This window comes from Spermophilus citellus (genome assembly GCF_964194105.1).
Source record: "Spermophilus citellus genome assembly, chromosome: 16".
NCBI lineage: Eukaryota > Metazoa > Chordata > Mammalia > Rodentia > Sciuridae > Spermophilus > Spermophilus citellus.
In genome coordinates this window covers 34690852-34705536 of record NC_138196.1, presented here as the reverse complement: position 1 = coordinate 34705536, position 14685 = coordinate 34690852, and the positions used below count along the sequence as shown (strand labels likewise).

The 14685-nt window shown below is 33.5% G+C and overlaps 1 protein-coding gene across 1 annotated transcript in view; it reads right to left on the bottom strand.

Moving 5' to 3' along the window:
- Positions 1-1188: 1188 nt before the first annotated feature.
- Positions 1189-14685, bottom strand: part of ADAM9 (ADAM metallopeptidase domain 9) — a 100757-nt gene continuing 87260 nt past the window's right edge. The window contains exons 19-22 of the mRNA XM_081269735.1: positions 11421-11562; positions 9648-9735; positions 4362-4429; positions 1189-2564 (exon numbers count right to left, since the gene is read on the bottom strand). Of these exons, the coding sequence (XP_081125861.1) occupies positions 2471-2564; positions 4362-4429; positions 9648-9735; positions 11421-11562 (392 nt within the window). The 3' untranslated portion in view covers positions 1189-2470. The remainder of the gene's footprint in view (positions 2565-4361; positions 4430-9647; positions 9736-11420; positions 11563-14685) is intronic.

Below are 14685 nucleotides of genomic sequence, written 5' to 3'. Positions count from 1 at the left end.
ACCCATGATACTCCTGCCTCAGCCTCCTGAGCTGCTGGGATTACAAGTGTGGGCCAGCCACAGTGCTGGGCTAGACTTTTCTATCATTCTTACTTGTATGTACGGCTCTCTCCATAATATATATATACTTCTAAAGGGTAGGAAACATATTCCCCCTCCCACCCAACTTACATATCACTGTACCTAAGAGAGTACTTGCCAGAAGTTAAGTCTTCAAGAGACATATACAAAATCTAATAAAATCTGATTTCTGCTTAGAAAACCTAGATTGTGCTTAACTGTACAGCTAGAGACTCAGGCTATTAAGGGAAAATTCATCAAACTGAACAAGGTCAGTTTGTGAACTTAGTCTGTGATATCAAATTTATATGTAATTTATCCTTGATTATTATTCTTTAACACATGACAAGAAAGTCTTTTAATACTTTCATATTTCTCATAATGGGCTGGATGACCAAGGAATTTTACAATTTTTAATCATATTTCAGAATAATTCAAGGACAAATCTAAGTGAAAAACATACAAAGTATGTAGAAATCTTTTAAAGCAAAAGAAATTCAGATGAAATAAATTTTTAGAAAAACCAGGCATGGTAGTGCATGCCTGTAAACCCAGACTCAGGAAGATCACAAGTTTGAGATAGACCTCAGCAACTTAGTAAGACCCTGTTTCAAAATTTAAAAAAAAAATTAAAGGGCTGGGGATTTACTTCAGTGGTAAAGCATCCATGGGTTCAATTTCCAGTGCAAAAAAAAGTAAAAATAAAAACTTTAGTCAAAGATACAGGAATTATCTAACTCCAAGAGCAGCGTAACATTCCATAGTTAATACATTACTAACTGTAAAATTTCAAATGATATGCATTACATCTGCAAAAACTGAGGCAAGATGAGTGAAAGGACAAACATTTTAGTCTATGTAAATTCATTCCAAGATTTAAATTAAAATGAAGATACTTCATTTGAGATGGCTCACAATGTTTGATATATACCTGACTACTAAAATAATGAGCTATCCTTAAAGAACTGAAATTTTCATCTTCTTCGAAACAAATCTGCTTTCCTTTAATAACAAAGCCATTGTGCATAATTTGGCAAAAGTCTAATTAGGATTTTATCTAAAATTATAACTTTTAAATTAATAAGAATAGACATAGTTGAGTATTGAGGAAGTTACTGGAAGACAAAAGATTTTCAAGTATTTTATTTATTGTAAATGTTATATTTCCATATGTATATATACACAAACAAAAAAATTTTAAAAACTAATGAAATTCAGTTAATAAACCTATTAAACTTTATTATGAAAGGTTATGAAAAAATTTTAAGTTTTTAAAATTTTGTTGTCCATACCATTTCTTCCATAGTAAAAATTCATTTTTAACACAGCTAATAACTCACAGATACCACATTAAGTTTAGTACTTATCTAAGAAAACCTTTTCTTCCTTTCTCAGTCTAATTTTTATGAAAATATTAGAGTCAAAAGAGACAGGATCTAGCACACCATAGTAAATGTAAACATTCTAAATGATTTAATATCAAGCTTTGAAAATTCAGATTTTATACTTAAAGTGCTCATGAAATTCTCAAGTGGTTTTACAATAGCTCAACTGATTGAACATATTATAATTGCTCCTGCTTTATTATAGCCATGAGTCGACAGAATATCTGATTAGATCTATTAAATACCTCGTACCTTAAAGCTTATAATTTAAAATAATGCTACTGTGAAAGGATGCCGTGCTTTAACATGATGCATAATAGAAATTCTAATATTAAATTAATTTTTCTAATAGTCATTTTAGTTGACAATCATAAAAAGGGAAGCTAATAATTGAGTGTGAATACACACATTCTTTTAGCATAGTTTGTACTTTCAAAATAATATAATATCTTAATTGTGGCTCGTGTGCATTCTGAAGACAGAATATTTATTTATTCATGTAGTGAATGAGAGACAAAATTCTAGTGTACTATCATTATTAATCCGTGCAAGATGAAAGTATTAGATAATATTGGCAGCTAATTAGTCAATTGTCCTAGGTATTAGATTACCACATGTTCCACCAAAAGCTACATTAATGATAACTAAGGTCAAAAATTCAAGATTACATTTAAGCAAATAATGACAAATCTTACAACAATACAGTGAATTTGAGAATCACTGTAATGACATGTACAAAATAACATGATTCATGTTAAGTGCATTAACATCATAGATGATCAGATAAGACGCATTCAGTGGTGGCAATGGAAATGTTACTCTAAATTCCCTGGCTTAACTGCATTTCCTTGTATTTCTCAACTCCCCGCTCCATTTCTGGTTTTCTGTGTTAGTAAAGTTTGTTTTGTGGTATTTTGTTTTCATTCATAGTTGCAAAAGGAAGAAAGGCTTTTCAAGAAAATGTCAGGAAAAGAAAAGTATCAGCTCACTTCCCTGAAGACATTTGCAAAAAGAAGGATATAAAATCAAGTGAGGGAACTATATAAAGGAGGTGCAGGAGCAGGACGGGCAGGAATTAAATTTCCCTGAGATGATACTTTAGGTTGTGGTGGAGGTGGCCTGTAAAAGGGGAAAAAAACATGTTAATATTCAACATAACACCATTCTCAAACTCTCTGATAACAGTTAAAGGCATTTCATGTTCTGAGATTATTATTAATGATATTACTAAAGGGTTCCAATTAAAATCTAAAATGGAATCATTACCTTATATTAATGTTATTCCATAATCAATAATTTATGGAGGTTCTAGTTTCTATGAAACCATATACTCATATTGAAAAAACAAATGAGGACACCCCAAGAATGAAGCACTTTTCTAGTGCTGTTAGAATTTATGGGCCAGCAAATTACTGCTAAGTTGAAACCTAGCTCTATGCTTGTGTACATAGAGGGAAATTACAGCTCCCTCAAACAATATCTGCTCTGAGAATTAAATCTGCTAATACACCTACACCTATCTATCTCAATCCTCGTACCTTAACTTGCAGACATCTCTTCATCCAATCCTAACACACCTCTATTCCGATACCACACTGGAACATTACCTGGTAAATATCTGTCTCTCTATTAATATATTCTTCTCGGAATCCTTTCAACAGTATGTTGAAATCCAATTGAGGAATTGGATTTCAACATACTGTTACTAAATAGTAAAAATTACATATAGGGACACTCCTCAAGTTCCAGTGTAAATGGAATTTGAAGTACTACTGGGAGTAGGAGGAGTCAGATGTGTTTTATGATGTAAATGTAGTAATAAATTTTCTCCTTTCCTGCTGCTTTTAAGTCCTTCTACTGATCTTTAATTTCAGTTCTTCTGTTTTTAAGTTCTAGAGTCTGCACTGATTCTTCTTTAAAAGTTTCTAGCGCTATGCTGAAATTCTCAATCTCAACTATTAATTCCATGATACAATCATCATAGTTAAAGTTCATATTAAGTGACTACTAACTAGATATCTTCCAAGTGTGTTTTTATAGTCTACTGTTTCTTGATTTTAGCTATGATTTCTTTTCTTGTGCTCCAGGATTTTTTTTTTTTTTGGGGGGGGTGTCAAACACAAAGAGAAATAATGTTGAAGTCAGTTGATGGTATAGTTCACCCTTTTCCCTGGGTCCCCGCATAAAGTCTGAGATGTTTGCCATGATACATCCTCCTCAGAAGGACTCCAATTTTTGTTTCCCCAAACCCGTGATTTACTGAAAGCTCTCCTCAGATTCCAAGCCTTTCACTTGTCACTTGCAGAATAGTATTTTCATAATAGTATTTTTCTAGATGCATCTAGAACAGAAAAGTGGCACCACAAACTGGGATGATCTGTACACTTCTTTCTGTTTCTGCTTAGCTCTATAATTCCTTACTTCTTTTCTTTTTTATATATATTTTTTTAGTTGTAGATGGACACAATATCTTTATTTATTTATTTTTATGTAGTGATGAGGATCAAACCCAGTGCCTTACACATGCGAGGCAGGTGCTCTACCACTGAGCTACAGCCACAGCCCCCCTATTTTTTAATATTACCTATTTTAAAGCTCTCTCAATGGGAAGATCAGTCTAACCTATATAGTTTCTTATATGCTGGTTATTTTAGAGGCCCTTGCTCCTAAATTTTATACCCAGAAAACTATACAGCAGCAGTTCACTGTAAGTCTTGGACTTCTTTAAATTTATTTTGACACTGCACTAATGTGACAAAATTTATATGAAACTATTAAAACTTACCTACAAATCTTCCTGAAAATTGTGTTCTGTCTAAACTTGCCCTAAATTAAATTGCCTAAATATCTTATCCTAAATTAAATTAAATACAAGGGAAATTCTGGTCAAGTAATATAAGCACAATCACTTCAGACCTTGACGGAAACTGCTGAGGCTGCTTGACCGCATAAGTTGGTACTGGAAATCTGTTTGCATGTATTGGCTAAAAAGAAAAAAGATAATAATAATCAATGTTATTACAACAATGCAGTCATCAATATATTTTATGTATAACTTGGGCTTTTTTGTAAAATTCATTAGTATACTTAAATTAACACACTATTTATAATGCTAACTTTTAAAAAATATTTTGCTTAAATGGATTGGGAATGCAGTTCATTGGTACAGCACTTGCCTAACATGTACAAAGCCCTGGATTGGACCCGTAGCACAACAAAAAAATAAATAAATAAAATATTTTGCTTGGGCTGGGGATGTGGCTCAAGCGGTAGCGCGCTCGCCTGGCATGAGTGCAGCCCGGGTTCGATCCTCAGCACCACATACCAACAAAGATGTTGTGTCGCCAAAAACTGAAAAAATAAATATTAATAAATTCCCTCTCTCTCTCTCTCTCTCTCTCTCTCTCTTTAAAACAAATATTTTGCTTATTCAACATATCTTTACCACTGAGAATAGAATGCTTTGTTTTTTTAAGGCTTCACTTTTTTCAATTCAAAAAATACAATTATCTGGTTCAAACTATCATGTCAATATATTTTAAATAAAATCTCCTAAAAGTCATTGTCAAATCTATACAATACCTAACTGGTATTGTAAATACCACTAATCTACAATCCTTCACTTTGGAATTCATAATATTCTTCCTTGACAAGATGAAATGAAGTTTTACAATAAAATGGGATTATATAACTCATCCCCAAATAAGAATGTAAAATCAAAAGCATTTTCACAAATCACATTACTCTGGGGAAAAAGGAAGATGACATGGAATTTCTCATCACTGATGAAGTGATCTTGGCCAGGATTTTCTCTACTACCTACTATTAACTCCTAAAGCTCTGTGAGTGGCAGGATATGAACAGTGCTGAAGAAAACCTTGAGCACTCACTATAGAGTCCTGCCACAGGACAGGTGGTCTATCACATGCTGTCTTTTCCTCACAGAATAATGTGCATGTACTCTAAAAATAGAGAAGAAATTCAAGAAAATGTTTCCATCTCTTTCTACCAAACCATGGACACAGAACTTTACAGGGATACTTAAATTCCACTTCTTAGAATGATAATTTGCTGATGGATATGTTAATGTGCTTGACTAAATCTTACTACAATGTATACATTGATCAAAACATCACACTGTATCCCAGAAATACAGATATATATATGATTATTTGTCAATTAAAAATAATTTTCAAAAAGCTAAAAATTATAAGTAACAAAGATGTTAGGTATTTTAAAGACCTCAATTTAAAACTTCTCATTAATTATATAAATTAATGTACAAGGATGCCTAAGGCCATATTTTTTGTGTTAAGATGGGAAACAACCTGTTTTAAATTTATAGAAAATCTACAAGATGGAATAGCAGCTGTTGTTAAAGAGAATGGGGTATATACTCATTACTTGCAAACAGTGGACCAAATGTTCAGAGAAAACTTCTCAGTATGGAGCACCTAAACTGCTAATAAAAAAATTAAAAATATGAAAGAGTTCAAAGTATGGAACAGCATTCCTATAAATGCCTTCCTTGGAAGTCCACTGTCCGCATTTTCAGGTAGTACATAGACACAAGAGGCAAAACAAAGGGCTTCAGTTTTGCCTTACTATAACGCCGTATATAAATTCTAGCATCTTTAGAGTGATAGGCCCATAGAGTTAACTGGAAAAGAGAACACCTGCCTCAAGAAAGGCCAGTGGTGATACAGGACTCGCTATAGTGGAATATTGGCCTTGGTACTGACAGAAGCAAAATAAAATAGGCTTTGTGGAGAAATTCTACCCACATATTCATCATAACATGGGCTTAGGGGTAGAGTTTATAATAGTGTATGGCCCCCAAAACACCTAGAAAAAATTATGTTAGACATTGAAGGGCCTGTGTTCCTACACACACTCTGTAGGAAACTACTGTAACTCAGTACTCAAATAAATTCCATACACGAAGTTCCAAAGAATACGAGTTTATAATCATTTTCACAAAGTACACTAAGAAATAAGATTCAACAGGAATAACAAACCACAGAGCCAACCAAAATTCTATACAATAAAAAGATGAGATAAAGCACATAAAGTGGATACCTTTATGTTTACACAAAATGAAAGTACTAAAATATACCATGCTGTAAGAAACTATCACATTTAGTAAGCAGAAAGATTTGAAATGAGGAAAACTATAGAAATAAAATACACTATAAAATCAGTGAAATTAAACATTCAACAAAAAGGTTCAATAACAGATTTGGCATAGTTTAGAAGAGAGTTAGCATTGATAGGTAATCTAACATCAGCAGAATGGAGTACACAAAAAAGACTGGAAATATCAAAGGAGTTAAGTAACTTGGAAAACAGTGAAAAGTCTCAATGTGCATCAAATAGGAACTACAGAAAAAGTTAATAAGACAATGAGGCAAAGGTAACATTTAAAGAAATAATTGTTAAGAATTTTCTATAATTGTTGAAAAGTAAATCCTAAGATTCAGGAACTCTACCTATCTGTGAAGGAGTATTTTTTTTTTCCTTCTGCCCAATTTTGTTTTAATTTCTGCACAGTATTCCAGTAAACACACAGGTGGTACAGTCTACAGTTCTTTGCATTGATAGACATTCTTTTTTATTTTAATGTTTTTATTAGTGCATCCTAGTTGTACACAATAGTGGAACATGTCACTGAAGACTTTTTATTTTTATTTTTTTTTTTAGAGAGAGAGAGTGGGGAGAGAGAGGGAGAGAGAGAGAGAGAGAGAGAGAGAGAGAGAGAGAGAGAATGAAAATTTTAATTTTTTTTTTTTTTAGTTTTTGGTGGACACAACATCTTTGTTTGTATGTGGTGCTGAGGATCGAACCCGGACCACACGCATGCCAGGCGAGCGCGCTACCGCTTGAGCCACATCCCCAGCCCACTGAAGAGTTTTTAAAAGGCCACATCTAGTATTCTAAGGATACAGAAGAAAAAGGACATGGAAAATAAATTATCTAAAGCGACAATTAGAATAAGAGGCAGCTTCTAAATTGCAAAGAGGAAGATAAAAAATAATCTCTTCAAAGTTCCAAGAAAAAATAGTTGCTTATATGAAACTGAACATCCACATTCAGGAAAATAAAACTAAATTCCTATTTCTCACACCACACTCAAAAATTAACTTAAAATGAATTAAAAACTTAAAAATAAGGACTAAACTATGATTACCGGATAAAATATTTGGGAAATGCTGCAGGAAATTGGGATAGGCAAGGATATGGGAGGCAAAACCCTGAAAGCACAGGAAACAAAAGCCAAAAACAGACAAACAGATTACATCAAATGAAAAGGCTTCTGCAGAGCAAAGGAACCAGTCAACAGAGTGAAGAGACTACATACAGAATGGGAGAAAATATTTTCAAACTGTATGTCTGACAAGGGGTTAATATCCAGAATTTATAGGGAACTAAAACAACTCAAGAGAAAAAAAAAAAAAAGAACCAATTAAAATATGGGCAACAGGCCTAAAGACATTTCTAAAACAAAAATTTACAAAGGGACAGTGGGTGTATGAATAAATGTCCAACACTGCTAAGCATCACAGAAATGCACATCAATGAAATATCACATCACCCCAGTAAGAATGCTTTATCAAAAAAACTAATGCCATCCATTTCCCTCCAAATTCTATGATTTTGTCATTTTTTAATGCAGAGTAATACTCCATTGTGTATAAATGCCACATTTTTTTTTATCCATTCGTCTATTGAAGGGCATCTAGGTTGGTTCCACAATCTTGCTATCGTGAATTGTGCTGCTATGAACATCGATGTAGCAGTGTCCCTGTAGCATGCTCTTTTTAGGTCTTTAGGGAATAGACCGAGAAGGGGAATAGCTGGGTCAAATGGTGGTTCCATTCCCAGCTTTCCAAGAAATCTCCATACTGCTTTCCAAATTGGCTGCACCAATTTGCAGTCCCACCAACAATGAACAAGTGTACCCTTTTCCCCGCATCCTCTCCAGCACTTGTTGTTGTTGGACTTCATAATGGCTGCCAATCTTACTGGAGTGAGATGGAGCAGATTATGCTAAGTGAAGCTAGCCAATCCTTAAAAAACAAATGCCAAATGACTTCTTTGATATAAGGGGAGTAACCAAGGACAGGGTAGGGACGAAGAGCTTGAGAGCAAGATCAACATTAAACAGGGACGAGAGGTGGGAGGGAAAGGGAGAGAGAAGGGAAATTGCATGGAAATGGAAGGTGATCCTCAGGGTTATACAAAATTACATATAAGAGGAAATGAGGGGTAAGAGAAGAAAAATACAAGTGGAAGAAATGATTTACAGTAGAGGGGGTAGAGAGAGAAGAGGGGAGGGGAGGGGAGGGGAGGGAGGGGGGATAGTAGAGAATAGGATAGACAGCAGAATACATCAGACACTAGAATGGCAATATGTAAATCAATGGAAGTGTAACTGATGTGATACAGCAATCTGTATACGGGGTAAAAATGGGAGTTCATAACCCACTTGAATCAAACTGTGAAATATGATATATTAAGAACTATGTAATGTTTTGAACAACCAACAATAAAAAAAAAAAACTAAAGATAACAAATGCAGTGAGAAGATAAAAAAAGCGGAGGAACCTTTGTACACTGTAAAATATTAAAACATTCTATAACATTTAAAAGCAGATAAAATATTATATATAATATATAAATAATATATATATTGCTTAGGGACATAGGCATATCAGTAAAAGTATATCTTTATTCCAATGCTCTGTAATACATGCAGGAACAGTGATCATGGGTCCTATTGCTAAAACAATTAACTCTAGCCAAGAGTTCAGCACCACATCTTTGGTAACATATTCTAGGGAAGAGCCAGGTATTGAAAACAAAAAGAAGATAGTTTAAAAAAGAAAAAACAAAACACTGATAGCATGAATCTCAGGTCATTTCCCAATCCTGGTTTCAAGGCAAGACATTTTTCATGTCCAGACATCTTTACCCACAACCTCAGAGCCAGGGATTCTGCTGGTATTCCTTTAACTCAGGGATCACCTATAGTACTCCACAATTCTTAAGTATCTATGTTTATATTTATGTAACCGTTTTTTGTAGTAATAGAGTTTGAATCCCAAGTCTCATACACATTAAGTAAGTGCTCTACCACTTAGCTCTATATTCTGCCCATTTTTAAACATAGTAAAGAAAAAAAAATTTTCATTTTAAACTTACAACATCTCTAGGAGTCGTTGCTGGAGAAACATGACGAGGAGCACTCACTGGCTGTCTAGAAACACTTGCTTGGTTTTTGCCATCTGATCTGAAAAAATATGATTGCTTTTGAGTTTAAATCAAAATTTAATTTTAACATTATACATCAATATATCTTTTGTTTTTCCCTGGTGCAGAATAATCATGTTAGTAACAGTGATGATGATCATGAGGAGAGATGATGTCTTTATAGGACATTTAAGTTTTCACATGTTTAATCCTTTACATAATATGAACCACATTTTAAAATTAAATAAAAATCTATGAAATTTGGTCAATTAGGCCAGTAATCCCCAGCTTTTTCTCCTCAAATCTTCCTAAATTAGAGACAAATAAAGCATATTCTTAGACTGCATATGTAACATTTGAAATAGTCACTCTAAAAATTAGGAAGTCCAGGAGTAGCAAATAGGTTGGCTGAAAGGACAGTAGGTAAGTGTTAGACATGCTCGGGTGACAGTATTCAGCTAAGTAGAGATGTATGGGAGATACCTGTAGTTGTTGAACAAAACGCAAAATGCAGATTAGGAGATGATCTACATAGACTGATCAGTTGGAAGTGTTATAAGAGAAAGGATAGGAAGATAAAAATGGGAAACATTAAAAATTAAAGCTAGCCAGGCACGGTAGACACACCCATAATCCCAGCAGCTCAGGAGGCTGAGGCAGGAGAATCTCAAGTTCAAAGCCAATCTCAGCAAAAGTGAGGCACTAAGCAACTCAGTGAGACCCTGTCTCTAAATAAAATACAAATTAGGGCTGGGGATGTGGCTCAGTGGCCGAGTGCCCCCGAGTTCAATCCTCGTTACCCCCCTCAAAAAATTAAAGCTAATGTCAGGATGCTCTGAGAAAATATTATATACTAAGTGAGAAATAGGGCCATGAGCAAAGGTGAGCAACCAAAGCTAGATATGAATATTTAGAAATCATTATCATACCAATAATATTCAGTTATTAAGTAATTACAATGAGCCCATAAGGTTATACGAGTTTTGTTACTTCCTCATTTAATCTTTGCATCAAAGAAAGGTAAGATTATTATTATTCCAATTTTATAGGAAGCAAACCAAGACTCAAAGAGCCTTATTTGTAGTTTCAGCTTATTTTTCTCTAATAACAAACTTGGAACCTGAATTCAGATATTATTACAAAATGCATGCTAATATATGCTACATTCTGATGCTGATATATTAAAAGTGATAATTAAGAGAGTTTTGAGAGTCTAACCTACACAGACTAGACATGTCAGGTATTTGAATTATGACAACCTTAACTTTTTTCTATCAAAACTTATTTCTTAAAGTCTATTTCCAAAACTGAAAATTGAAGAATTCTCTCTGTGAGAATTAACACATGAAATAAAGAGAAAGAAGAACATTTTTCAACATTTATGTTTTATCTTTATCCCATATTTTAATCTCTAATTAGAAGAAGACCCAAGTCAGATATGGCAGCCCAAATTCTACTTACCCCACTATCAAAAATCAATATTAAGTGTAATAAACGCTATAAGGGTCATTTTCAGCAGCATATAGGCGGGTTCCCATAATCTTTTTCCTTTCCCATTATAAGAAGTGGCTTGACCCCCACCTTTTAACCCATACTAGTCACTTCAAAAGAATGGAAAGAAATCTGAGAACCCTATTTTTAAAGGATTACAAATCTGTATGATGATATGACCATCATCAACAATTAAATTATTTAATAAAATTGAGAAGAAAAAAATCTAGGTACTCATATGTTTGTGATCTCTTCTTTCTGAAGTAGGTTTTCCGTAATTCGTGTCTCTTGATGAAGAGAAAAGTGGCAAGGGCAATAAGGGGGACAACTAGGAAGAAGAACACCAGAAGTCCATCCCTCAGTGCAGTGTTCTTTCCTAGAGAGGTGAAATTTAAGTTAATGGCAATTAAGTTGGATATGAACTCATACTACCCAGAACATAGTAGGTGATTATAAATATTGTACACTACGTATTATTAAAATGTAAAACTGATATAAGTTAGATACATTGAGAAGTCTTCCTCACACTTTATCCTTGTCCACTTCACTTTTACCAAAGATAACTACTTCTAATAGTTTATTATTTAATCTTATGGTAGACCTTCATGAAAATATAAGCATGAACAAAATGTTTTTATTGTCAACCCTTTTCTTACACAAAACATAACATACAACAAACACTTCAGCACATCATTTTTTTTCAATTATCTATATATCTTTCTAAATCACACAGAGAGGGCCTCCTCATTTTCTGTTGCTATACAAAACTCCATTGTGAGGATGCCCTATAGTATATTTATCTAGTACCCTACTGATGCATACTTTGATTTTTCTAATATTTCATTATTGGAAAAAAAAGCTACAATGAATAATCCTATGTATGTCATACATGTCATATTATATGAATACATGTTATAATTACAAAATAATTTCCCAAGGGCAAATAATTCATCCTTTTTTTTAAGAAACTGTCAAAGTGTCCTCTATAAACAATATATAAAAATTTCTCATAGACTCACCCTCAGAACGAAAATTCTAAATTTCTGCCAATGTAATAGGTAAAAAAGACTATCTTATATAATTTTAAATTACAATTCTTTTTTTAATACTATCAATGGAGCACCTTTTTTGTGGTGGAGCACACATTTCCACCATTTATAAGCTCAGTCTTTAACTATTTTTCTACTGGACTTTTGGTATTCTCCACAGTTTCTAAAAGCTCTTTATATATTAGAGAGATTAGCTTTGTCTGTGATGTAAATTGGATATTTTCCCCATTTTGTCATTTGTCCATGGCAGTAGGCTTTTCTCCACGTGAAAATTTATTATTTTTGTATTGTTGAATTTATCAATCTTACTTTTCATGACTTCTAGATTTTAAATTTCATTACATTTTTTTTACAATTCACTAGTTAATATTAATTTTATCTGTTCTGTGTTCTTTGAAGACACAAAATAGTAGATATGAAAAGAAGTGTTAAGTTCTGAAATTTTCCTTACAATTCTCCTTGTATGAAAAATTTCTGTTAAATGTTGCACAAAACCACGTTAACAATATTTATCCTAATTAAAAACCAAAATATGAAAATATCAAAGCAAGCCTGATATATAATTTATACTTATTAACTAGGAAAATTTAAGTTAAGGCATACAATACTGGCAAGACTATGTTGATATTAATACCTTCATGCTGTTAGTGGCAACACAGAGGTATCATTCATTTGGAATTTTTATTAAAACTTGTAAAAAGGATTAGATCCTTCAATCAAATAATTCCATTGCTGGTAATTTATGCTTCAACTGAAAAAATGCATATGCCTTAAGATGTATATAAAAATATTAACAGTGCATATCAAAAACTCAGAAACAATCTAAATATCAAATATTTAGAAACAGCTACAATAAGTTACAGAACATCTACTCACTGGAACATATATCCATTTAAATCCATAATTCTGACCTCCACGTCTAGCCAAGATACAATCAGGGACTAGATTTTTCAACCAAACTAAACAGTTAAACATCCAGACAAATGTATGAAACAACAGTTTTCAAGACATTAGATATCAGGCAATGAAGAAAAATGATCCCTAAGAGACAGAGAAAAATGAACTTTACATTGCACCAGTTTACTGCCTAGAAAAAGTTAATGAGCATTATGAGGTTATGGGCGCCCAAATATAGGCCAGTGAGGAAGACACAGAGCTCGTGCTCTGGAGAGGCCAAGGCAGGTGGGGTCCACTGGGGCAACACACCACAGGGAAACTAGCCACACAGAGAGAACTTGAAAGACCCACAGAAGGTTTCCTGCAAATATGTAGTCAACTACTGATCAATAAATGCATGTAAGGAAGCTACGTGAAGCTGGAGAAAAGGACCACATGAAAGGATTTGTGTGTACAATCACACAGGACTAGGAAGATTGCTTGTATCTATGATTCACATCAGAAAACCTCCTAATTAATGTTGCACTGAGTAGAATAAACTGAAGGGTTTTTGCCTTGGTAATGGGGCAAAATCAGCCCTAGACTAAATGCTACTCCAATCTTGATTAATTGAGCTTAAAAGTAAGAAGTGAAACTGGAACAAAGTTCATCAGTAGAAATTCAAAAAATCCAGTCCACAAGACAAATTCTCAATTTCTGGACTCCACTAAAATATTATAAGCCACGCAAAGAAGCAGGAAAATATGATGCAAACTAAAGGGGAGAACCATTCAAAAGCATCTGAGAAATATTATATATGATAAAATTAATAGATATGGGTTTCAGAAGTTATTAAAATGGTAATTTTATTCCATTTGTTCGGAAACCTAAAGATTAATCATGTCCAGGATCATGAATATACAAAAAAAAATAAAACTTTTGGAAATAAAAGTTACAATGCTTAAGAAATACACCAGATAGAATTAATGGTAAACCTTACAGAAGAAGAGTGAACCTGAAGAAGAGCAAAAGAAATTAATCAAAACTAGAAAATAGAGAGTGATTAAAAAAAATCAGTAGCAGATCAGTGACATGTGAAAGAACTCCAAGTAGCAGATCCACATGAAAGTGGAGTCTGAAGGAGAGAAGAGAAAGACAGAAAATATGTGTGAAAAAATAACTGCCAAAACTTTTCCAAATTTTAAGAAAACTCTAAAAGCAGAGATCCAAAAATCTCAGCAAATCCCAATACATATTATAATAAATAACTAAAAACCAGAGATAAAGAGAAAATCCTATAAGTAACCAGAAGGAGGGATGCGGGGGTGGGGGGGTGGGAGGGGACATCACACACAGAAGCACTGCACACACATACATAAAAGAATAACAGCAGATTTCCCAGGAAAAGCATGCAAGTCAGGAGACAATGTGGTACTCTTTTACAAGTATAAGGGAAGAAGGTGCTATCATTCTAGTATTCTTCACCCAGTTAAATTATCATTCAAGGTGGGGGGGAGCCTTTTTCAGACATGTGAAAGGTGAAATTATTTATCTCTGGTAGATCTACACTATAA